The sequence below is a fragment of the Poeciliopsis prolifica genome, unplaced genomic scaffold, assembly GCF_027474105.1.
Source record: "Poeciliopsis prolifica strain line A6 unplaced genomic scaffold, Auburn_PproV2 SCAFFOLD075, whole genome shotgun sequence".
In the NCBI taxonomy this organism is placed as follows: domain Eukaryota; kingdom Metazoa; phylum Chordata; class Actinopteri; order Cyprinodontiformes; family Poeciliidae; genus Poeciliopsis; species Poeciliopsis prolifica.
Genome location: NW_026562450.1, coordinates 547,861 through 573,324, shown reverse-complemented (window position 1 = coordinate 573,324; position 25,464 = coordinate 547,861). Strand labels below are relative to the sequence as shown.

General features: G+C 41.3%; 2 protein-coding genes across 5 annotated transcripts in view; both read left to right on the top strand.

Moving 5' to 3' along the window:
- The window catches only part of col4a6 (collagen, type IV, alpha 6), a 106,667-nt gene extending 97,198 nt beyond the window's left edge, over positions 1 to 9,469 (top strand). For all 4 annotated transcript variants that reach the window (XM_055021290.1, XM_055021289.1, XM_055021288.1 and 1 more), the window contains 18 exons: positions 23 to 166; positions 281 to 394; positions 694 to 875; positions 961 to 1,024; positions 1,109 to 1,183; positions 1,424 to 1,531; positions 1,630 to 1,737; positions 1,812 to 1,883; positions 3,273 to 3,392; positions 3,474 to 3,590; positions 3,665 to 3,826; positions 3,929 to 4,027; positions 4,133 to 4,279; positions 5,198 to 5,314; positions 5,736 to 5,927; positions 6,130 to 6,301; positions 6,398 to 6,512; positions 7,148 to 9,469. In XM_055021290.1, coding sequence (XP_054877265.1) covers positions 23 to 166; positions 281 to 394; positions 694 to 875; positions 961 to 1,024; positions 1,109 to 1,183; positions 1,424 to 1,531; positions 1,630 to 1,737; positions 1,812 to 1,883; positions 3,273 to 3,392; positions 3,474 to 3,590; positions 3,665 to 3,826; positions 3,929 to 4,027; positions 4,133 to 4,279; positions 5,198 to 5,314; positions 5,736 to 5,927; positions 6,130 to 6,301; positions 6,398 to 6,512; positions 7,148 to 7,408 — 2,369 coding nt within the window. In that variant the 3' untranslated portion in view covers positions 7,409 to 9,469. The remainder of the gene's footprint in view (positions 1 to 22; positions 167 to 280; positions 395 to 693; positions 876 to 960; positions 1,025 to 1,108; positions 1,184 to 1,423; positions 1,532 to 1,629; positions 1,738 to 1,811; positions 1,884 to 3,272; positions 3,393 to 3,473; positions 3,591 to 3,664; positions 3,827 to 3,928; positions 4,028 to 4,132; positions 4,280 to 5,197; positions 5,315 to 5,735; positions 5,928 to 6,129; positions 6,302 to 6,397; positions 6,513 to 7,147) is intronic.
- Positions 9,470 to 10,046: 577 nt separating this feature from the next.
- Positions 10,047 to 24,984, top strand: ankrd46b (ankyrin repeat domain 46b). Its single transcript, XM_055021367.1, has 4 exons — positions 10,047 to 10,156; positions 12,349 to 12,691; positions 15,526 to 15,684; positions 23,949 to 24,984. The coding sequence occupies exons 2-4, from the start codon at positions 12,381 to 12,383 to the stop codon at positions 24,163 to 24,165; spliced, it is 687 nt and encodes a 228-aa protein (XP_054877342.1). The 5' UTR covers positions 10,047 to 10,156; positions 12,349 to 12,380; the 3' UTR covers positions 24,166 to 24,984.
- Positions 24,985 to 25,464: the final 480 nt, after the last annotated feature.

Sequence of the window (25,464 nt, the reverse complement as noted above, 5' to 3'; positions counted from 1 at the left end):
AAAGGTTCTGTCTAATCTGCAGGTGAAAGAGGACTCCCGGGACTGATAGGTTTCCCCGGACTACCGGGTCGTCCCGGGAGTCCGGGATTTCCCGGCGGGAAAGGGTTTCCCGGAGACCGTGGGAGAGATGGGTTTCCTGGCGGTCCTGGACGGTTTGGACCGAAAGGTGAACATCAGAGGGAGGGGGATGATGACTGTTTGGCTTGAAATCACACAAAGGACGACCTCAATCGACAGAGAGCGGCACAAATACCCAAACACGTTCCTTTACCCTCCACAGGTGACCAAGGAAACCCCGGCCCCCCGGGCCTTCCAGGCCCTGTTCCTTTTGTGCAGAAAGGCCCACCAGGGGCCGCCGGAGCCCCGGGCTTTCAGGGCTTTACTGGACCTAGAGGTAGGAAAAAAAACATCTTCAAATACCCAAGAACAACTTCCTACTTCAGAAGTTATACCTGGCTGTTTTTGTCTCTGCAAACATTTCCACAGAGCATACCAGAGCAGAAAACACACTAATTCAGACTTTCTGTGGTTTGATAAACTACTTTGAAAAGGAACTATTTTGAATGAATGTATGAATGTGTGGTGAGTTTAGGAAATGGTTTCAACACTGAGAAAATGTGTTTACCAGTTTTTGTTGAAGCTGACTGAGTTTCCATTGTCCATAAATGCCATCCCTCCTCGTTGTATTTCCAGGTGACAAGGGTCTCCCAGGCCTGCCTGGGCGTCCGGGTTCTCCGGGACGTCCCGGCTTCCCCATGGACAGCAAAGGCCAGGCCGGACAGCTGGGTTTCCCCGGGCAGCCCGGCCCACAGGGTTTCCCTGGAAGAAAGGGGGAAGGAGGAATCATGGGATTCCCGGGCATGACTGGACCGAGGGTGAGGAAACACACTTCTGTTCCTCATGTAATCGTCCAGCACAATCAAGGTGGTGGAGCTGAAATTCTCACCGCTGATCCTTCAGGGTGAAGACGGCTCACCGGGATTCCCTGGAAGTCCTGGAGAATTCGGTCGAAACGGAGGAAAAGGTGAGCGGCAATTTTCCTTCAATCCGTGCTCATAAAATGTCTTGCTCATAAAAACGATAAACAATCAGGACATTTGTTAATCAGGTCCACCTGGAGAGACGTTTGCCTATCCTGGAGGACCGGGAGTGAAAGGCCAGCCGGGAAATCCAGGTTTTCCGGGTAAGATTTGATTTTTCACTGTAAGGTAGGGCTGTCCATCTCATTTGGGGTTTCTATAGTTTACAGCTTGTATTTATTTTGACTTTGGATTCGGATTAAACGGATCACATTTCATTCAAACGTCACAGTAAAAGAAACATCTTCATATTTGTCCTTTAACTTCTATTGGTGGAGCAGCTGAGTTAGGTTTCAATAAATCAAGAAAGTGTCCCAGTGAACAGTGACCTAACATTTCTCCAGGCCCTCGAGGCCTCGACGGTTCCCTTGGCGACAGCGGCTTTCTGGGACTGCGTGGCTCCGATGGACAAAAGGGCATTTCCGGTGACACGGGGCGTCCCGGAACGATGGGTGAGACACGAACCCCGAAGACGAAGCTGATGAAAGACGACTCGATGTACTTTGTCTGTTGGAGGACAGTTGTCATGTTGTCACTCAATTTCATGTAGGTCCACCTGGGTTCCCGGGGCCGCAGGGTCAGCCCGGATTCCCTGGGAGACAAGGACCGGACGGGTCCCCGGGACTGCCCGGAGGTCCAGGTGGCCTCGGTTTTAAAGGTAACATGACAGCGTTACGTCAGCTTTACGATGCGGTTATTTTAGTAGACGCTCTCACGACACGCTCTTCACAGGTTTGTCTGGAGCGCCGGGGCTGGATGGACTCAATGGCCTCGCCGGTCCGAAAGGCCCGCCTGGAATCCCAGGCAAGAACACACAAACTCTCACTTTAGCTAGGCTACTGCATCCAAACTGTGAAACGTTTTGGAGCGGAATTGAACCGCCAGACATTCTCTTAAATCACACAACCAAAACATTTAGTATAGAGAAAGATTTCATGGTTTAATCTCCTTTGATGGACTCAAAGGACTCAAAACTCAACACAAATACCAATAAATATTACAATTACCTTTAGTAGATTTAGATGAAATTTTACCAACAAGTTCCGTTGCACCAGAAGTAACATAAACGTTTTGGAGCGACCCAGCTAAAATCCTGCTTTGAATCTAAGAGCACAATTTAAAATACACATAGAAATGAACTATGTAGAGATGCTTTACTGTTTTTTAAATGATGCTCCTTTTACACTTCTGGTCAGGTCCTTTACCTATTAGTAATAAAGCTTATTCAATAATCTAAAATCATCCAGATAAGAGTTTCAATAAATTGGAGTGTCAAGGAAAAGTTTGATCCATTCAGTGATTCAATCAAAACGGTAAAACGCTTGTTTAGGCTCAGTTCCATGCAGTCACGTCAGGCAGCCACCAGTGTGAGAACAAACATTATATTGAATGACGTGGTCAAAAATATCGGTATGCATCGTGTAAGTTGCTCAATGTTGCACTTGCGTGTGTATAGCTACACAGACGCACACAGGCCAGGAGGACGCTCTCACATCAGTGGAAACTTGAGTGGATGGAGATAATTACCAGTTAGAGTTTATGAAAGCCTCACATCGAGATCAGAGCGGCGCCTCGCTCTGATCGCACCGTGGTGCATTTCCTTAATTTATTGCTTTTCTCTTTCTACCAAAAACTGGATCACAAAAGTGTCCAGTTGGATGCTTTCCTCTCAACCGGCACGTCTTTTTTGAAGGACAGTTTTGGTCACAGAGACTTCATGATTCATTTCATTTGTACTTTCTGTTGGGTTGTTTATTTATTTTGGATATTTAAAATCTGGATCCAGAGTTAAATGTTAATTAGAATTTAAAGATTACTGATCTGTCAGAATGTTTAGTTGCGTTATAATGCCATTGCGATTATATTACTTGAAAATTGTTTCAAAATAACAATATTATCGTTTATCGCAATAAAGTCTGGGACAATTTATTGTCTGGCAAAATTGATCATTACAGGCTTAAAGAGAGAGTTCTTTTTTTCTTTTTTTAGTGTTTGTCACATTTTACTTGATGTGACTGTGGCTATGCTGGCTATGCTTTTATTTCCTATTCCTCCTATTTGGTGTATTTTGATGGAGCAAAATACACCAAAATCTTACAGTTATTGAATTAACAAGTAAGGCTCTGCAAATCAGCAGTGAAACTGCTAAACGCAGCACTTTGCAGACATGACACCCGATCTGTTTCCATCCAGGTACAACGATAGGAGGAAACCCAGGCCTCCGCGGTGCGCAGGGGCAGAAAGGAGAGAGAGGTGTTTCCTTCCCTGGACGACGAGGCTTCCCTGGATCAAAAGGACAGAGAGGAGATTCGGGTGAGTTTTAGATCAGAAAAAATCCAAAAAGGCTTTCAAATGTAAGAAAGTATGAACGCTGGCTTTTGTTTTGGATGTCAGGAGCTTTTGGAGCGCCAGGGTTCCCTGGACGACCCGGACCTCCTGGTCCGAGTACTTCAGGAAACTTCCCGGGGCCTGTGGGAGACCCCGGACTTCCTGGATTGGATGGAGAATACGGTAAACACAGCTTCTTAATCTAGTTGCATTGTTCCCTATGCTTGATCTCATGACATTCTTCTTTCCACTCCCAGGTTTCCAGGGCCCTCCCGGTCCTCCTGGGCCACCGGGTCCCGGCACAGCACAGGGAGACACGGGAGACCCAGGGCTCCCAGGATTCCCTGGAACCCCTGGCCCGAAGGGAGAAACAGGAAGTCCCGGAGGTCCCGGATTCCCCGGATTCCCTGGCTTAAAAGGTGAAGAGAGGCTGCTGCCCGCTCCTCCAGCACAACCGCATTTGTGTCCTTCCTCCACAAAACACAGCCTTCAATCTTGAAGCAAGCGGTTTCGCTTTTCAGGAGCTCCGGGTGACAACGGACGGGGCGGTGCTTCGGGTGCGAAAGGATTGCCCGGAGAGCCCGGATTCTTTGGATTCAAAGGGCGTCGAGGATCACCGGGTGAGAGCGGGAACACCGTTCAGTTCCTGATGATGTTCCTCTCTATCAACTACGTCATCCTTGCTAATCCGTTCATTCGTTTTGCTCTCTCTCCCTTCTTTTCAGGGCGACCTGGGCGTAAGGGTCCTCCAGGAGCCCCACTGCCTTACATACCGCGACCTGCACCTGTTGGAGACCCTGGTGTCCCCGGCTACAACGGACCACCCGGTGGTCCCGGAGAGCCCGGCCAGCCTGGTTTCAGCGGACGGCCAGGTCAGTGATAGCCAGACAATGTCAGATCATTTCTTTGTTGTTTGCTTCAAATCTTTAACACATTACCCAGATGAAGTGCTGGACTGTTGTCTTCAACCAGCAGCCGGCATTCTCCCGCTAACCCACTAATGGCACAGACCACTTTTGTGTAGCTCTTTTGCTAACTTTGTGAAGCGCATTTAGCTTCTCCTAAATGGAATTGTCCAGATAAATTCTACGTTTACTTGGCCGTTTTGTGAACTTTCAATTGATCCAGTGCAGCAAATGGCGTTTATTCTGTACCCATAATGCATCGCTGCAAAACTCCCTGTAGCGCATCACATATTTTGATGTGTGTAATGACAAATTTGGACCTGGGAGGATCATACGCTATGTTGCAGCACATGTTGTGTCATTGACATATCATTGGTGTCAACTTTAGTTGAAATTGAGGTGCTTATTAAGTTTGTACAGCATTTTGGGGTGAGCACAGCTAGTATTCAGGGTCAGTGCTTTAGAGTTAGCATAGCTAATATTTTAGCTATGCTAACTTTGCATTTGTAACCAAATTAAATATAATTCCCCGCTTGGTAACTTTTGAAAGTTGTACCATTTTAGTCCCTGCTGAAGAGACAGGAAGTGGTGTGGTGTGTGGAGTCAGTGCTTTTCCTCTAGACATCATTTTCTTGTGTCTTTGTTCTCATCTACCACATGTGTGCTGTGTCCCTGAACCTCACAGCAGCACCTTTTATGGTTTTATGTCTGTTACGTTTACATTAAGGCCAGACTTGTGGAATGCCTGATTATTATTGATGCGAATATTTTTTGCGTGAGACTATAATTGAGTATTTGTGGCAAAACTGAGCAACAGAACCACATTTAAAAGGAATCTGAAAATATGTACTTTTGTTGTGAATGGTAATTGTTCCTCTGCCGCAGGTCTAAAGGGTCGTCCAGGCGCTGGGGGTGAGCTCGGCAGGACCGGATCGCCCGGTTTTTCTGGGCAGGTTGGGGATTCGGGCATCCCTGGTTTCCCAGGGATCACTGGAGATCAAGGTCAGTTTGTTTGTTTTGTTACATCATTGATATTGACTTATATACTTGCTATACAATTTCACACCCATTTTCTAAAAACACAAAAGACTCAAATAAATGCAGCAAAACATCTGATGGAATAGAATCTAATGCCAAAATAAATGAAACTGACAGGGCAAAACATAAAATATCTCTCAAGTGAAAAAAATTCCGAATTACGGTAATTTTGAGAGCGATACAAATACTTTTTTCTTTGCAGCATCTTTCTTAAACATTTTTTTACTCTCTTCACACACACACACACACATATATATATATATATATATATATATATATATATATATATAATATATATATATATATATATATATATATATATATATATAAACAAGATGACATGTACATAAAGAGAAACCCTGGCTACCTTCTGGTCACGTTTCAGGTTTTCCCGGAGCCATCGGTCGTCCCGGTATTCCCGGCGGCGTCGGCCGCAGCGTCAGCGTCGGCTACACTCTGGTGAAGCACAGCCAGACCACCGATGTTCCCATGTGTCCCCAAGGCATGGCCCAACTGTGGGTAGGATACAGCCTGCTGTACGTGGAGGGACAAGAGAAGGCACACAACCAAGACCTTGGTGTGTAAAGACTCGATTTCTCACTGAAACTCTGCAGCTACGTTCCTAAATATATTGGCTGTAATAGCTGAAATATTGTGAGGTTTTAAAACCTGAATGTTCTCTAGATCTTGTTTCAAACGTGCAATGTGTTTTTGTAACAAATCTCGATTTGTTCGCCACCAGCCTGTTAACTTTGTGGGACCTCTCCACACCTCTCCAGGTCAGCCGGGCTCGTGCCTCCCCAGGTTCAACACCATCCCCTTCCTCTACTGCAACCCGTCTGAGACCTGCTACTACGCGAGCCGCAACGACAAATCCTTCTGGCTCTCCACGACCGCGCCCATCCCCATGATGCCTGTGGCCGAGGAACAGATTCGGCCTTACATCAGCAGGTGCTGTGCTCCACCACAGCTACGTCTTTCAACAGACGTGTGGCATTTAACAAGCATTCACCTTTTTTTTTTGTTTGTTTTGTCCGAACCGTCCAGGTGTTCGGTGTGCGAGGCGCCGTCTCAGGCGGTGGCGGTCCACAGTCAGGACCTATCCATCCCTACCTGCCCACTCGGCTGGAGGAGTCTTTGGATCGGATATTCCTTCCTCATGGTAGGTCATCAACTGGAGACCAAAGGCAATTGAAAGACTTTCCTCCAGAGGACATGCTTGAGATTTCTTGCATATCCAGCTGAAGGAGGACTTCTTTCCTAATCAGAGAATCATCTTGTATAATTTAAAGAAGGGATAAGGAAATTTGGTGCAGTGCCCGCTTTGCCAATGCATCCTCTACTCCATTTTTCCCTCATTCATAAACAAGACACAGAGATACTTAAACTCCTCCATGTTGGCCAGGAGGTCATCCCTGACATGAACAAAATGCTCGATCCTTTTCTGGCTCAGGACAATGGTGTTGAATTTGGAGGCTTTGACCCTCCGGCCAGCAGCAAAATCAAAGGCCAAAGGCCACCAAAACGAATCCCCTCAACACCATGAAGGTTATGAACAGAATCGGTGACAAACGACAACCTTACTCTCATCATGAAAGACCCAGATATTTATATATTTAGTACAAGTAATCCATGGTTGTTTATCAGCAATGATATCAAAGATACATTCCCTAGTTGGTTGTAGACCGTATAGACTGATATCATCAACATCTAAAGCCTCAGGCTGAATGTCAGAGGCTAAACAGAAACTTTCATCTAGTTTTGCTTATTGCTGTCCTTCCCTTTTTCCCGCCACAGCACACAGCAGCCGGCGCTGAGGGCGGCGGTCAGTCCCTGATGTCTCCCGGCTCTTGCCTGGAAGACTTCCGCTCTACCCCGTTCATCGAGTGCAACGGCGCCAGGGGCACCTGCCACTACTTCGCCAACAAGTACAGCTTCTGGCTGACCACAGTTGACCCCCGGCTGGAGTTCGGCGCGCCGACAGAGCAGGAGACCCTGAAGGGCGGTCAGGAACGCTCCAGGGTCAGCCGCTGCCAAGTCTGCAGCAAGATCTTGTAGCTGTCGACCAGAGCAGAGCGGGTGGGAGAAAACGCCAGGACTAGCACTTGATGGAGAGCAAGAACATGTGACTGATTTGAAAGGAAGAAGCTGTCTTTTCCATTTTATCCCCTTTAGGAGCCGTAGGCTCATCGACGAAAGACGCCGGAGGGCGGATGTGGATAGAGAAGAGCCGCGGAGGGATTTCTCCCCTCTGGATTTACACTGACAATGGTGCTATTGTTGATGTTTGTGTTTATCTTTTGTCTGAATTCACGGTACTTGGCTAGAATCAGTCTCTGCTACCTCGAAGAGAGCCACCTCGTTAGCTAGCTGTGCACACACTCGCGGAGGGACGAACCCTTCACACGTCTCAGCTCAGACGCATGGCATTGCTGTAATTTGTAGGTGCGGTAGCGAATAGTTTACTCTCTCCCCCCAACTGTCAGTTTGTGCCCCATTCATAGCTATCAGGAAGACGTGACCCACAGAAACATGCTGGTGAGCTAGCCAAATACACTGCTAAAATGTTAGCTGGTGAGATTTGTTTGGGAGTGTGGATGTTCAATATTAGAAGACTCCAGACTTATTTTTATATTAATTCATGTTCAACCAAGGTTTTTTTTTTTCACTTTGTAAAATTTTTAACTTTTAGTTTTTGTTTAATTTGATTTGCAATATGACGAAAAATGTCAAAATAGGTGATTTTTAAGGCTGGAAAGCCCTAAATAGAAGATCCACATTTAACAGTTATCACCATCGGATCTTCAAATTCGTCGTAATTTTCTGCTTGAGGTAGATTTTATAGAAGTACAACTAATGCTCTGTGCATTAGAGAACTCACTAAAGCACTGAAAACTCACATGCTAACATGCTATTGTGTTACCTTGCTAACATGATAAAGCATTTTAGCTAAAGCCATAGGAATTTGAATTGTATTATAAAATGCATTATAAAATGAGTAAAATCCAGACTGAAATTTGATCAAAATTTCCCTTTTGAGCTAATTTCTTCCCTTTTTGTACAGAGAAACAATCAATAGCATATCAGTTTCTTTTTGAATGTACTTAAACATACTCATGAATTTTAATATAAATAATCCAAAAGAAATACTCAAATATTTTGTGTAATTTAATTATTTTTTCTGAGGTCTTAATATTTCACCCTATTTCCATTTGTTTAGGTTTCTGTTCCCATCTGAACCAGCTGACCTACTTACAAATTATGAGATTTGGACTCCTGATCAAACCAAAGTATCTCTGCTGGAGGGTTCTATTTATGAGTCATTTTGTATTCAAAACAAGCTGTAATTACAAAGGCACAAAATACAGAATATATCAGTCAGTCCACATAACATTTTTAAAGAGATCACAATCAATTTTTTGGTGTCAACTTGTGTTGAGCACAGTTGTTGTTTGATAAATGAGCTGAAATGTTCAAGATCGCTCCGTTCAAAATGGTTTTGGTGAAAGAAATAGGCTTAAAGAAACACCATGAAGTGCGAGTTATTTTCTTAATTGAAACAAACGCAAATCAGCACTTTTTTCCCTCTCAGTGGCACAAACAGAGAGTCCGAAACAGTTTGAGATCAGAACCAACGACTGACGGTGCACTGATGTGAATTCAGACGGGTCACAAGCCGAGCAAAGTGGGTCAATCTCAGCTTTTCATTGTGTTGTGAGCAAGCCGTTGCTTTTATGAAGCGTCTTCGGTGTTAGGTTTTTGATACACGCATCGCTGCTCTTTGTCTTCCAGCAGCATTTCCAGAAACAAATAGGTTTTAAACTCTATTAACTCTTGTTTTTTTTTTCTTTGTTTCCGTGCTGTTTTTTCATATTAAAAATAAGGAGAAAATGTCAAATGTTCTGCTCACGTAACCGCTATGACCACTGCATCTAGAATGCGTCTCGTCTGGTAGCTCTGACCTTTATTGTGCGGTTTCCATTAGCATTTGGTACTTTTGTAATCTAGATTGTAATTATTTTGTACCTGTGTCATAATACAACCACCTGGTGTTATTCACTGACTATGGAGGTGATGAGAATATGATGTTCTGTACATTAAAGTTTATGAAAAAAAATGCTTCTAGGAGTTTTTTTGTTTGATGTAAACAGACTATTAAACAGTTGTTTGCCCCAAATGTCCCATTCGGCATCATGTTGTAAGAGACTGAAGCAGAATAAAAGCAATGTGGTTTTCCTCAAAGAGGATCCAGAACAACAACCAAAAAAAAACAAAAAACAAAGGCAGTTACTGGTGTATTATTTGGGCTCACATATTTCCTAATAAATGTTTGAAAATGTCTCGGACATACATCATCATTATTGTTGTTGGCACTGCTGGAAGATCTGTGGATTTAAAACCAAAACTACTCCTACCCCTCCCTTTATATTTATCTGGCTTTTTAGTGGATGTAATTCAAACTATATTAGCCTTATATGAGGAAAAAGTCCCAATTCTTTGTTAGGTTAACATAAAAATATAATCACATTATTTTTTATATAATAATATGGTAATTCTTGAAATTTATCAAAACTTGGACTATCCATGCATCAAAAACTTTGCATACGCCAAAAGGATAAATCACTGATAAGTTATCAGTCTGTCTGTATGGAAGTGCAACAGTAGAAGTCACCATCGAACAGTAGATGGCGACAAAGTGCTCATCTTCTGTGTTACTAAAAAAGAAACAGAAAACACGGCTAGCAACGTTAGCTCGAAGAGCAGCGACGTCCAGTTTTTTCTACTAATTTGGAAACTTATAAACAGGTCAGTTGCAATGCCGGCGGCCTACAAATCGTCTAAATGACCATTATATTCATGTATGTGTTTGCAAAGTCATAGGACGACGTATTTATTGGCTTCATGTCGATTCGCTGTTAGCTTCTAGCTTAAATTAGCTTCGCAAGCTATGTTCTCTGGAGAAGCAGACTGGTGTCCTCCACTTGACGTCATTATAGGGCATGAGTACAAAAAATAACGTAGAAGGAGTAATTGTAATTCCAAGCTGACACATATTCTGTCTGTGTTCATGTTTTTGCTAAACATGAACACTGAAGTTAGCTTCAGCCAAGTAGCCTAGCTATGCACTCCTTAACCAAAAATATTACACAAAGCTTTGCACTAAGAGTTTTAAACAATTTTAACACTATTTTATAGTTTGTCAGCTTTATACAAAAATGCATAATTAACTACTTATTAGTTAATAGCACTAATAAGTGCTATTAGCACTTAGTGCTATTAGCTAATAAGTGCTAATTTATCACTTAATCACAGCACTAGTTTAAGTGCAAGTGCAATAAATAGCCTATTTCCGGTGCTAAAGAGGGAAGAAAATAATGTCTGTTCAGCTAAATGCGCCTTTGCTTTTTGGAAAATCCTCGTTTGTGTAATAGCTTTTCTGTGTTACCTTTACAAACCGCATAGGGTTGTAAGTAAGAACCACAACGCCCCTCTCTGGGAGGCGTTGTTAGCTTTTAGCCTAAATTAGCTTCACCTGGTTAATTTAACAGCGCTGCTTCGCTGGGGGCTTGCTGTCAAACTTTACAACTCGCCGTTTTGAGGAAGTTAAGGTTCACAAAAAAGTGTGTCTAACATCGCTCCTTAGCATGCTGTGCAATGACGTAGTTTTACCCATTTCTTATAATAGAAAGTGTTTTAATATCTGCATTCAGACGTTAGCTAACTAATAACTGCAAAAGTTCACAGGAAAAAACACGGAGGTAAATATCCTCTGAATCCACGGCATTCATAAAAAGGCTGAATATTGTGCAAGAATCGAGACAGATCTTTGTGTTTATTAATTTGAAATGACCACAGTGAGTATTTTTCCACTCACAGCCAGACTGACTGTGTCACATAAAAAGATGGATAAGCTAAAGTGTATTAGGATGACACATTTCATAATTTAATGGTCTTTTTTTAAGCAAATATTTTTAATTTGTGTAGTGTGATTATTTTGAAATTAACTTTGTCAACCGTTTTCGTGAAATTCTTTTGTCCTACATGCTGCACACCAGCAAAGTCATTCCCAGTCTGTAGGGCCTTGATCATCATCAGGTACTTATTTCAGGCTCATCTTATGTTTTTTGTAGTGGAGTGTGCAGGATACAGTCTAGAAAAGACTCTGTGTTTTAACATCTGTGTAAGCGTGAAATGAATTTGTGTTTCCAGACTGAAAATGTTGGCTCCGTCTGCCACCGGTTCCTCAGTATGCATACAAATTTACTTACATTGTCAGATTTTAAAATATGTGTTTAAATATGTAAAATTGTTGGTTTTGGTCATGGAAAACGTTTTTTGTCAAATGAAACCTGATAAACATAAATGAAATAGTGTCTTAAGCCACATTCAGTCAGTCAGCCTTGTTTCATCAACAGAGTTCAGGCCATGACTACATATAAAATAAAAAGAATGCAACATATAAAAATAGAATTAAAATATAAAGTCATATAATTTCAATAAATAGATCAATAAGCAGGTGAAATAAAAGTTGGTGTGACATAATATATGAGTTATCTTTCAATTAAAATTTGTGTTTTTTTTTCTCAATGTGGTAAAGCTGTTTCTCTTCTGCTTTTGACTTGACTGCTCTAAATTTACACTCTTAATGTTAAAAATAGGCATGATTTCACAGCAGTCAGTACATTAATATTATTTTTTGTTCTCTGGACATTCAAGCTATTGAAGCTAAGTTTTTTTTCCCTGAACTTTTATTGAAGTTCTGGGGGGGAAAAAACCCAGTTAATTTTAAAAAGTTTGAAGTATAACTCTTATTTAAATTACATCAAAACTGTCTTTAACTGATACAACTGTTATAATAATTATTCCATGGAAATACATTTTTGTTTTAGTCAACGCATTTCACCAATCCTAAGTGTCCTCCTATACAAAACCATTCAGTGCATATTGTAGTTTCATTCACCCTGAAGCTTATTTAAACGTCCGCTTTGTGATTTCAGGTACGCTGGAATTTTCTGACACTCACTCGGACATGTCCTATGTCTTCATCAATGACTCGTCGCAGACCAGCGTGCCTCTGCTGCAGGCCTGCATCGACGGCGACCTCCCGTTCGCCAAGAGGCTTCTGGAGACCGGCTGCGACCCCAACATCCGCGACAACCGCGGCCGCACCGGCCTCCACCTAGCCGCCGCCCGCGGCAACGTGGAGATATGCCGCCTGCTGCACAAGTTCGGCGCCGACCTGCTGGCGACGGATTACCAAGGGAATACGGCGTTGCACTTGTGCGGCCACGTGGATACCATACAGTTCCTGGTGTCCAACGGGTTAAAGATCGATATCTGGTGAGAATGTGGCAGCTACACACTTCCTTTTATTTGTCGGGGTCTGCCTGTGTCTTTCAATGAAGTTCCTCCCTTTGTTGTTCTGTTTGCAAGATGTTACCCATTTGCTTTGAATATTCAAACTACAGCTAAGTTGCAACATTTATATGGTACCTGCTGGAACAAAAATTATATTTAGGTCACTAGCATCTGTCTCAAGGGTATTTCTTGTAGTGGGATTTTGTTACACTGGACATGTGGGTGTAAAGAGAATGTACTCCACATTTAACGACCTGCCATGTGTTGTAGTCCACAGCAATTCTGACGTTGTGGTGGAAAAACATTCTCAGTATGTTTTGCAGTTCAGGTTAGCAGTAACGTTTAGAAAAATGACATAAAAATGAACTGTTAGGGTCTGAAATGCAAAAAAAACCCAACAAAAAGTCAAAATGGGGAAAAAGGTCTTCGACTGTCTCTGATCGGATTTCTGAGTAACGATTAAAGAAGTGAAGGTTTTAGTGCCGTGGGGGCACAGAGGTCAAGCACAGCACACATAAGGAAGCCTTAGTCCTGGATGTGGCCGTTCCAGGTTTGATTCCCAGCCTGGTGATCTTTGCTGCATGTCCTTTCTCTCTTTTTACCTATTTTTCTGTCTTAGCGCTTTCAAATAAAGGCCACTAAAGCCAAAAGAAAACTTAAAAAAAAAAAAAAAAAAGAAGTAAAAGTTTTTTCATTCATACTGTAATGAAGAGATCTTCATTTTTATTTTAACTTAAGTCGCTGTATAGCACTTCAAGAGAACTTGTTGCGCTTTATAAACTGTGATTTAAAAGTGGCTTGGTTCTGCACTTGAGGCCGCAGTTTCACTTGTGGTTTTGTTCTTGATGCTGTGTTCTGGAAGAATAAACTATTGCCGTTTCCACCTTTCTCTGCCCCGACTTTCATGTCCGCCGTAAATGCAGCCGCAAAAGGCCGCCTTGTCCCAAGTGGTGTCAGAAGTGTGCACAGTGAGAGGATGATGACCAGAGGTGGTAAAAAGCCACGTCTTGTTTCACATGCACACGCAGCTCGTAATATAGCACAAAAACATGAGACTTTCCTTATACAAATCCAGACCTAATGAGCTTATTTAATGTTTTTACATTAAATTAAACTGCCGATGGAACACATTAGTTAGTCTTCATAAGCTAACTTAATGCAGAGACCTTTTTTCTCATATCTACAATTCATTTACCTCATCACACTATCAAATGCACATGATGCTTTTAACTTTATTTGCAAATTCTGGGATCCACATTAAAGATGTTTGTGTATTAGATCAAAAGAACTATTAGTCTGGTGTTTTTGTTTGGATATTTTATACATATATACATTTACGTATAAAATGTTTGACAGTGGGTAGGACATTCAACCCAGTGTTTTAGTGGGTTGAATGTCCTTTCTTTATTTCTTTTTGTTGTTTTTGTTTTTTTACTTGAAGAATCCCAAGCTCCTCGGTGATTAAAAAACACTGAGTTTTCTTTTTGTTTGATGAACGATCAATAAAAGTAAATCGGTTTGATCCAGCCGCTGTCGGCTCTCCAGAGAGCAGGGATTCATGCTGCTCAGTGTGGGGAGCAGCGTGTCCTCTCCCATTACTGTTCTACTGCTTCTGCGTCCCCTGCTACTACTAATGTACCCACTACTACTGCTGTTTCCTCCGCTGTTAAATCCAGCGTTTTAGTTGGATCTTTACATCGCGGAATAAATGGTAAAAGCAAAGGCGAAATATTTATTTGATTAACGTTGCCTTACTGATTATCTTTTATGGGCTGTCTATGTGGTGTGCTGACATTTGCCTTCTGTCAATTGCATCCTCTCTATCATACGTAAATGTCAAACATTCCCACTGTGAAACTGAAATACCTGTTCTTTTGGTTGGACGTGAGATTGTAGAAAAGATGCTTCAGGGAAAAACATCTTCTCCTTATTTAGCGATAAATAATCCTGTCACTTTTCAAACATATTTTGAAAAGTGACAGCTGGGGTTTCTCATTTCAGACAGGCGGTTTCACTTTAACTATGTACTTGTAGTGACTACAAATATGTAATCACAGCAGACGGGTTTTGTTTTTCAGTTTGAATAGCCTTGGGATCATCCCCTGAACCTGCGGGTAATTTTGGTAATCCGACAGATTAGACGGACTGTGTCATGTTATTTCTTGTAGAAGTTGTAATAGAAAGCTTAGATGCTTCTCAAAAGGTTTTTAAACAAAGCTTTGTTGGTTTGTAATAGATTGCAGAACATAGCTCTACAGACGCAAGTATAAAGTTTATGTCGGCGTCTGACCTGTCTGTTTTCCTTGTTTTCTAAGGCCAGAAAAGTGGCCACTATTTGTTTTCTGTGGTAGAATATGAAACCAGACACCTCTTGTGCTTACACTGTGGTTATCCAACCATTTCAAATATTTGAGGAGCAACACTGGTGGTTTCTTTTATTTAACTAATCAGTGTTACATGACTCTACACAAAAGTCAACATTTTCTCATGAGTTGCTATGGCTTCCGGGAGATACTTCTGTTGAACTAAAAGTTCATGAAATGAAAGAATAACTAATAATTTTATATTTACAAGCTGGCACTTGTTCTTATCTAGCAGGAAGCTGTGACACAGACAATGTCTTGTTTTTGTTTATCAGTCATTGATAATCTATTATGAGAGCTAATTGTGAAGTTGTTCATCACTGTGAGTGCGTGTGCTGTGTGAGGAGGGTTTATTTGAGCAAAGCCTCCTTGTGATTTTGAGTTTGTGGCTGTAAATCACTACAAAGGTTCAGTTTTTCATCTCTTTCCTTTTCCACTCACTCTTCCGCGCAGTAACCACAATGGTTCGACTCCTCTGGTGCTGGCCAAAAGACGGGGCGTCAACAAGGACGCCATTCGCCTGCTGGAGGGCCTGGAGGAACAGGAAGTGAAAGGCTTCAACAGAGGGGCTCACTCCAAACTGGAGACCATGCAGATGGCTGACAGTGAGAGGTAAGAATCATGGTGGGACTGATGGGGAGGAGACTGCTGCCTCGTGGCTTTCCACTCCCAGCGTGGAATCGAAGGCAAAACAGAAACTGTAAAACAGGATATACCTTGAGGCTCGATTTGAAGGACGACATGATCCACAAATTACAGCTGCAGGGTCGAGATTCATAATTTGTCAAATATTTCCAAATCAACTTGTTTGTTTTTAGTTTTAATACATGCAACAAGTATTTTGTGGCAATTTCCATTTTAATAATAGACAGTAAATCTGCTTGGATAAAAGTAGCTCTCTTTAAAATTTATTTTTATTTTTTATCAATTTTTTCAAGAAAAAATTCTGGGTCCTCTCTCATTCAGCAATAAATATATATATACATATATATACACTGTAAAAAAAAAAAAAAAAACTCCACAAACTTATTTTATTGGTTGAAATTTTATATATATAAAGAAATATTGAAATGTCTTGGGCCAGTTTTAATGAAGGTATGTGTTGGGACAACGTGTACATTACCATAAATAAAATAAATGAGTTTTCCTTGTAAATGCCAGGCAGTTAGAAGAGATTTGCATGTCAACCTTGGGTGAAAATTAGAAGTTTATTATAACAATGAGCCCATTGTCTATTTTACTCTGAAACATGTTTTGTTTTAATGACTATGACAGCAGCTGCTGCAGTCTCAGTGTTATGTGAGATTCTTGTTTTATTCTAAAGTTTTAAGCCAAAAGACTGTAAAAAAAAAAAAAAACCTCCACAAACTTATTTTATTGGTTGAAATTTGTAGAGATTTGAGGGTTTTTATGTGCTCCAAATGTGATATCCTTAACTATGTTTTTGTTCTATGTTTTTATGTTATTGTTATTCCTTACATTTATGTTGAAGTATTTAAAACAAAAGAAATAGAGAGCAATGAAGGGTAAGCTAACACCACCAATAGCTTTCTTGCTCCTCATCCAGCTCAGAACACTTTTCAGTATTATCCTTGTTCATTTTATGTAGATTAAACTTTGTTTCTCTGATTCATATGAATCAGGCTTCATTTAAAGTTTGTGGCTTCATTTGAATGATATTTTAATGACTAGCGCGCTGCGCTGCATTATCTACTTAAACTGTTCATAGAACACCTTAAGTAGATAATGAAACCTTGATTTATTTTCTTCACAGTAGAACGAACACAACCAAAACATTTTACATGCCAGGCAATTGAAATAGGGCGTGACTATCTTTTTTTGTCTGGCGCTATGTCTGGAGTACGGCCCAGTGTTCAAAGAGCACAGCTAAAGTATTTATACAGGTGAGCAGATAGGCTGAACAGCGGGAGCGGCTATGCTTCAGGTGTGTAGCTTAGGGATGAACTGGAAAATTGATTTAATACCATTCTGGCTCAACAACAAATGTATGTTTACATACCTGGTAGATGAGTTTCTGTGTGTGTTGAACAAATGTATCAAATTCTGTCGCCAGCATGAACACAAAAGCTGTAAATGTGTGGGCAAGGTGAGAGTTCATCTATCAAACTGAATGAAGATGAATTCATAAACTAGAAAATTCCTGAAGAAATTTAACTGAGGCCTGCCAAAGCGAGCCTTTCGCTTTGGAGCCAGAGTTCTAATGCTAAAAATTAGCATCAATGCTAAGCTTGGCTAAAAAATTACAAATAGCCTATGGAGAATCACAAGCATGTTTACTAATATGGACTCCCACCATTCAGTATGTTAAAATGGGTGTGTAAGCTAAAATTAGCCAAAATGCTAATGTAAACCTAAATGCTGTCAGTAACATGTGGTATCATTAGAATGTTGTCTGTAATTGACTTACTACATTCAGTATCGTAAACACAGCTAACAAGTAAGAAAAATGGCTAAAAGCGTTTTATATGCTAATCCTAACCCCAAAGACAATGCAGGCTAATCTTTTACACCACCTTCAGCGGTGGCCTAGTGGGGGCCAGTGAAATGCTATTGTTTCTACTATTGTTAATGCACATTAGTAGAAATGTGCATTAACACACATTTCTGTGTGTTAATAATCCCCAAGAAAGCAATTACCCATGATGTAAAAGTTCTCAATTTAAACAAGTAGTTCCAAAGGCTAGCTCATTCCAGAGTTCCACCATAGTAAAAACTACAGTGATGCGTTTTTGTAGTTTCTAATCAGCTGCTTGGCCCTGGTGTTCCGTTGCTATGGTAATGGATCCTCTGTCAGTTTCAGTTGCTTCAAACTGACAGAATTCTATCAGTTTGAGGTCAGCCAGTTTGATTTAAAAGAAGCAGTCTCAACAACTCCTTCCTGTTTGGGAACCGTGATACGTATCGGAAAACCGTTTGAAGCGTATGAGAGGGCTATGTGTCGTCTCCGATACTGCCACGATTCATATCTGTATCTCGCTCACAGAAATAACAGTGATAAGATAAGAAATACATTGAAGTCAATCTGGCTGAGCGTGTGGAAATCCTGTCCCATGACATCCCTCTGAAGCACCTTGACAGAAAACCGTGAGCCTTAGCAAAATTTCGAGAATATCTTACCAGAGCAGGCATGGGTATCAATGTCATGACCGAGTTTGGTACCGATAGGGCGATATTTGTGGGCGTGACGGCGATTTCAAAATTTATTTGGGATCAAAATCGCATTCCGTCCCACACGCTAACGAAACAGTTACACTCTAGTTTCAGCAGTTTGTAACTGTCAAAAATTTTGCTTGTTTATCGCTTTTTACGTCGCCAATGTAACTCCGAATCCCACTGAAAGTGATAGCTCACCTACCGGCGCCGAGCCGCACATTTTCATACCACTTTTTTGGGTGGACACGCAGCGGCACGAGCTGCATTAACGATCACGGAAAAGAAATCAAGAATAATAATATTAAAGAGACCCAGTCACTGCTCCCCCTACGCATTGCTATGGACAGGCCCCAATTACCTTTACATGTTAGTTGATTTTAACTGAAATCCCAATCATGAATTAATTCTTAAAAACCAAACCTTCGATTTTCCTTAAGCATTACTGCAGACTGTAATAGACTCATCGCCACAAGTTTTTCAGAATCCACCAAATTGTTCATAAATTAAGGAAACTGATTTGCTATGACAGCGGACAGAAAGATGTCTTGGGTTTGAATCGTAGGCAGGGTTCTTTATGCACGGGGTTTTGCATGTTCTCCATTAGCATGAGTGGGTTCTCTCCCGGTGCTCCGGCTTCCTCCCACAAAACAAAAAGATTGTGCGCACATTAGATAATAAGTGCGTAGTTCTCATGTAACCTCCTCTTCCGTTAATTTTTGTAACCAACAGCCATTTTGGAAAGCAGTTGCTATGACGACAATAAACAAGCCACAAACATAGAACTAGCTTTCCCATCCTCCTAACGTATAGACAATATAAGCACTCAATAACAACTTTTGAGTGCTCTTCCCTCCTCTGGGCAATATAATAATAAATCAGTGATATTTATTAAAGTACTTATTGGCGATCCAACAAAATTATCTAATCCAGCTTTTATCTGCTAACTAAGATAGTCACATAGCTTATGGTATGTATGGAAAAGGGTTCTGAACTGGGGTCTAATGGGCAAAATGAGTGCATACTGGTAGTTAGCGTCCCCTCATTAACAAACTGAAAGTAATGTTAATTTTGGGGGATTAAACAATTTGTCTGAGACATTCTTCTTTCATGAGAACTACGCACTTATTATCTCAAACCGGCTGAAGAAAATGCTTATCCGGCATTTTCTTCAGCCCGATAAGCTGAAGAAAATGGATGGACAATTGTCATTACCTCCCTCTTACACTTTTTGAGAGTTTTTCACTGTTCATTGATATATCTATCCATATCACAATGACTAATATCTCTGGGCTTGCTAAAAATTAGGCAGATGTAAAATGCTGTCAATCAAGACAACCGACAACAACACTTTTCAGCATCACGTCTGACCTCAACGTTCTTCTCTTTATCAGAAACTTCCACAGTCGAGGAAGTATGTACTGTAGTCTCTGCTGCAGAAGAAGAGACTATAGAACTGTCACATCTCGGTACCTCCATACTCAAAGACTGTTCTTGGCCAAGAACAGACGAAGCCTCCACTTTCACAGCCGTCTTTTTTTTCAAATTGAAACTTTGTAGGGAAGACCTGAAAAGATAAGCATCAATGACATCGTAGTCATCGATGTACTCATCCAAATTCTCCTTTGCGTCATCTTCGCCAGCCGGGGAAGGATTAAATAAAAAGGCATTGAAATCGTCAATCGGCTCAGAGGAAGCACTTCCCTCTGAGCCGTCTTAAAAAGAAAATTATCGTAGTTTTCCAGGCACTCATCCTGAGATGTACCTGTATCAAATTTTATACTGGGAAATACTTTATTGATCACCTTCCTTACTCCGGTGGTCACTAAATACCCTACTCCAAAAGACAGTGGGAAAAACATTGTGACTAAAACCTCTTCCATATTGAAAATCCTTCCTAAACACAATCCTAACCGTCAAAGAGAGCAACTGAAACCTGATGTTGTGAGACACAAGCCTTTATAGCCTCAGATGTTCTTTGATCTATGTCATAGATGAGGTCATAGATGAGGTCATAGCTGCTATGAGCTGCTGCAGTTCTGGGCAGTGTCTTTCTTCTGATAGTTGCCATGGGAACAGTCAGTTCTGCATGATTCAAACTATTAACCCTTTACAGTCGCCTCACTTTATCATTCGGATGTCGGAAGTGAAGGATGGGAGAATCGAACAGAGTGATTTAAGTTATTTCCCCAAGTTGTTTTTGTGTTTGTGGGCGTGACGGCGATTTCAACATTTATTTGGGATCAAAATCGCACTCCGTCCCACACGCTAACAAAACAGTTATACTATAGTTTCAGCAGTTTGTAACTGATGAAAAATTTTCCTCGTTTATCGCTTTTTACGTGGCCAATGTAACTCCGAATCCCACTGAAAGTGATAGCTCACCTACCGGCGCCGAGCCGCACATTTTCATACCAATTTTTTGGGTGGACACACAGCGGCCAGTGGCGGAGCCAGAGGGGTGGCCGGGGTGGCACTTGCCACCCCCCAACAGAGCCTTTGCCACCCCACTGGAAATGGAATTTTTAAAATATAATACTTATGAGATCGGCAAAGATTTAAGGAGAACTGTAATTTCCGACTGTCCCTGAAGGCAGCCCGATGCCCGACACTGTTCATTGGTTAAACTGACATGTGGGTCCTGCTTGATCCAAAACACATCTGAGGCTTTAGAGTTACACCGTCGAGGAGTTTTGCAGGTATTTACATTTTACCGCCCAGCGGTAAAATGTAAATTGTAACCGCTGTTACCTTCCTAATGAGAGGCGGCACTTGTCATAGATTTCTAAAAAAAAAAAAAATGGTTGTGCACCACTGCATAGTGCCTCGTTTATTATATTAACCATGCTAGTGCTGATAGATTGTGTTGTAGACAGATTATTTTAACATATGTTTTAGTGCACATGCTGCCCTGTAATGTTTTATCTCCCAGCTCTTGCTTGAAATGTGTGTGGTAAGAATATGTGAAAAACCATTGAGTTTTATAATGACTGAAATGTAAGTAGGCTATGTCATATGAAAGCTTTGAATTATAACCTAACTAGTTATATTAATTAATTTTGATAGAAAGGAAACAAATATTTTTTCCTTTCGTTCCATGGAACGGTCCATTTGTATATGGACCCCTCTGATAAAGCCTTGCTCACCCTTTGGCCACCCCTTGAAAAAAAGTCTAGCTCTGCCACTGGCAGCGGCACGAGCTCAATAACAATTTTTGAGTGCTCTTCCCTCCTCTGGATAATATAATAATAAATCAGTGATATTTATTAAGGTACTTATTGGCGATCCAACAAAATTATCTCATCTAATCCAGCTTTTATCTGCTAACTAAGATAGTCACATAGCTTATGTGTATGTATGGAAAAGGGTTCTGAACTGGGGTCTAATGGGCAAAATGAGTGCATACTGGTAGTTAGCATCCCTTCATTAACAAACTCAAAGTAATGTTAATTTTGGGGGATTAAACAATTTGTCTGAGACATTCTTCTTTCAGGAAATGGCTAATTTGATGTGTGTTTACAATCACTTACTAACTGGCACACTCTGCTGGATTGAAGTTTTACTCATCAGACACAAAGTTACACTTCAGAAAGGCACAAACCAACTTACGCACTTTCTATCTAATGTGCACAAAATCTTTTTTGTACTGTGGGAGGAAGCCGGAGCACCCGGAGAGAAACCACTCATGCTCATGGAGAATATGCAAACCCCGTGCATAAAGAACCCAGGTCAGGATTCAAACCCAAGACATCTGTCTGCTGTCATAGCAAATCAGTTTCCCTAATTTATGAACGATTTGGTGGATTGTGAAATTTCCATGATGGGTGAAGGATTTAAACTCCTTGGTGTTCATCAGGACTACAGACTGGACAGTGAAGCTTCTATAAGAACGGACCAAGCAGACTGGAGCAAGCTGAGATCCTTCAAGGTTTGAAGGATCTCCAACCGGCTGAAGAAAATGCTTATCCGGCATTTTCTTCAGCCGGATAAGCTGAAGAAAATGGATGGACAATTGTCATTACTCCCTCTTACACTTTTTGAGAGTTTTTCACTGTTCATTGATATATCCATCCATATCACAATGACTAATATCTCTGGGCTTGCTAAAAATTAGGCAGATGTAAAATGCTGTCAATCAAGACAACCGACAACAACACTTTTCAGCATCACGTCTGACCTCAACGTTCTTCTCTTCATCAGAAACTTCCACAGTCGAGGAAGTATGTACTGTAGTCTCTGCTGCAGAAGAAGAGACTACAGAACTGTCACCTCTCGGTACCTCCACACTCGAAGACTGTTCTTGGCCAAGAACAGACGAAGCCTCCACTTCCACAGCAGTCTTTTTCGTCAAATTGCAACTTTGCTTCCCATGTAGGGAAGACCTGAAAAGATAAGCGTCAATGACATCGTAGTCGTCGATGTAGTCATTCTGACAGCTCAGATTTTGCTTTGCATCATCTTCCCCAGCCGGGGAAGGATTAAATAAAAACGCATTAAAATCGTCAATCGGCTCAGAGGAAGCACTTCCCTCTGAGCCGTCTTCTCCAGCCGGAGAATCAAAAAGAAAATTATCATAATTTTCCAGGGACTCGTCCTGAGATGTAACTATATCAAATTTTGTACCAGGAAATACTTTGTTTAAAACATTTCTTAGTCCGGTTGTTACCAAATACCCTACTCCAAACGACAACGGGAAAAAAGCTGTGATTAAAACCTCTTCCATATCAAAAATCTTTCCTACACACAAAACTAACTGTTGAAGAGAGCAACTGAAACCTGATGTTTTGAGACACAAGCCTTTATAGCCTTAGATGTTCTTTGATGTCATAGATCTATGTCATAGATGAGGTCATAGCTGCTATGAGCTGCTGCAGTTCTGGGTAATGTCTTTCTTCTGATAGTTGCTATGGAACAGTCAGAACAGCATGATTCAAACTATTAACCCTTTACAATCGCCTCACTTTATCATTCGGATGTCGGAAGTGAAGGATGGGAGAATCGAACAGAGTGACTTAAGTTATTTCCCCAAGTTGTTTTTACCCGTTTATTCGTGGCTTCTTCTTGTTGGATAACTGGTCTGTGAACGTAACAAACCTGATTGGGGCTCATAGACAGGGCAATTTACAAAAGTTGGAAATTGCTGGCTTCCAAACCGACCCATACTTCCTCCACCCTAAAGTGTTAACTTGCACCCCCACCAGGCAAAGCATTGTTTGTTTATTTGTTATAGGGTGTTTTTCTTTCAGTAACAGTCACAGCAAAGAATCTGTTTGGTGAGAATCACAATATTACTATAGTACAGTCAGTATGTGAACACATAGGAAGACTGGGGTTCGGTGTTTTTCCACTGGAACGCCGTAACCACTGTTCTGCGCGCTGACAGCTTCAGGGAATAAAGTGACTCGTCACGGATATAGGATCAAAAAACTTTGGACACTTTACTCAGTCTGAAACAAGTCAAGTCTATAACTTTGATATCTTCTTCCTTCTGTGGTCGCCTTTTTAAAAATATTTTATAGTTTTTTGTTTTGTCATTCTTAGCAGACCGACTAGCATGTAAAGTTTTCTGGGTGAAACCTTGGAGCCCGGAACCGAGAGAGAATCGAATCGCAGTTGAAGCTGTTATTAAAAATAGGGAGAGGGTCCAGAAGAGCTGTCCGTGTGTTGATGGTGCCTTTTGTCGGCGTGTCTGTTCTGTGTCCCAGCGCGATGGAGAGCCACTCTCTGCTCAACCCCAACCTGCAGAGCAGCGAGGGCGTCCTGTCCAGCTTCCGCACCACCTGGCAGGAGTTTGTGGAGGACCTGGGCTTCTGGAGGGTCCTGCTGCTGCTGGTGGTCATCGCCCTCCTCTCTCTCGGCATCGCCTACTACGTCAGCGGGGTGCTGCCTTTCTCCAGCAGCCAGCTGGAGTTGGTTCACTGAGGAGGTGGAGGAGGAAGAGGAAGTGGCAACGGTGGAAAAGGAACAGCATGGAGAGAAGAGGGTTGAGACGTCGAGTTCTGCTCCAACAAACAAAAAGAAAAAGTGGATTTATTTGCTGCCCAGATTCAGCTTCATCGTCTTATCCTGTAACGCTAAAAGGAAAGATCTTAACAAATTCTCCTCTAATATTTGCCTTTACTTAATGAGTTGATTATTTCACTAAGAGGCAGGAGAGCATTTAGTTTAGTTTCAGTCTTGTGTTAAATCTCGAATCTGAAGTGAGAACGATTGAAGCTCGACTCGTCCAGAATCGTCCTGCTCCTGTTGTGTTTGACACACTAACTCTCCAACAGTCCTTTCCCTGTTACAATCTGTATATTTCAGTGTTTGTATCTTTTATTTTGACAGTGTTCTCTTATTATTATTATTTATTATCTATTCTTTTTTCTTTGTACTGAATGTTTATTACACTCCTGCTCTTTATTGCCTGAAACCCAAATAGCATTAGAATCTCTTTCTTATTTCCTGCGATGACTAAAAGTGATCTACAGCCGTCCTGTAGAGGTGCTGTTCGTTGAAATGCTCAGAAAAGCACCTCCACTGTTTCTTTAGTCCAAAAGGGTCCATGTACTGAAGCATGCAGCTTTGTTTCATTCCACTCAACACCATGATTACATCATGTAGAGGATCATCATGGGGTTATTAATGCAGGTCAGTTCTCATGCTTTTTGTTGTATATTCGTTTTATCTGATCGTCCTTTGCTTGATTTCTTTTGATTCTCTTTGCTTTATTCATGTAAATAAAGCCTTTCAAGTTCATCCTGGTTTACTGTAAAAAATAAAGTCAAGAACAAATGTAGTGATCAAGAACAATGCTTCCTGAGTCTAACTCGTGTTTCGAAATTGAATATTATATATTTAGTCATTTAGCTAATTTGTGCTTTTTACCATTAATTTAGAGCTATTATTTCTGCTATGGAAAGCAAATATAAGACTGCTTTATGATGTCATATAAACCAATGTGTTGAAGGTTCCTCATATTCAAAAGAATGAATATACAGTGGAGGAAACACTTTTTAGTCATGCAAATGACTAAAAAGTGGCTAACTTTCTGAGCCAGAGAAACTTCCAGGTGACAGTGGGTCGAGCTAGAGCCACACCTATCAACTGTGGAAAACTGCACATTCTCTTGGTTGCCTCTGACAAATTGTCACCTTCACCACAAACAACAGTAAAAGCTGATAAACCTGCTTTTGTTCTTCAGCTTCTTCCATATATGCCACATCTTTGATTCTGCCA

What these genes read in the sequence shown, in the direction of transcription:
- ankrd46b (XM_055021367.1), top strand. Translation starts at nt 12,381, where the DNA reads ATGTCCTATGTCTTCATCAATGACTCGTCGCAGACCAGCGTGCCTCTG. An exon ending in GGGTTAAAGATCGATATCTG is followed by an intron (nt 12,692 to 15,525) that starts GTGAGAATGTGG and finishes TCTTCCGCGCAG; the next exon opens with TAACCACAATGGTTCGACTC. An exon ending in CAGATGGCTGACAGTGAGAG is followed by an intron (nt 15,685 to 23,948) that starts GTAAGAATCATG and finishes TCTGTGTCCCAG; the next exon opens with CGCGATGGAGAGCCACTCTC.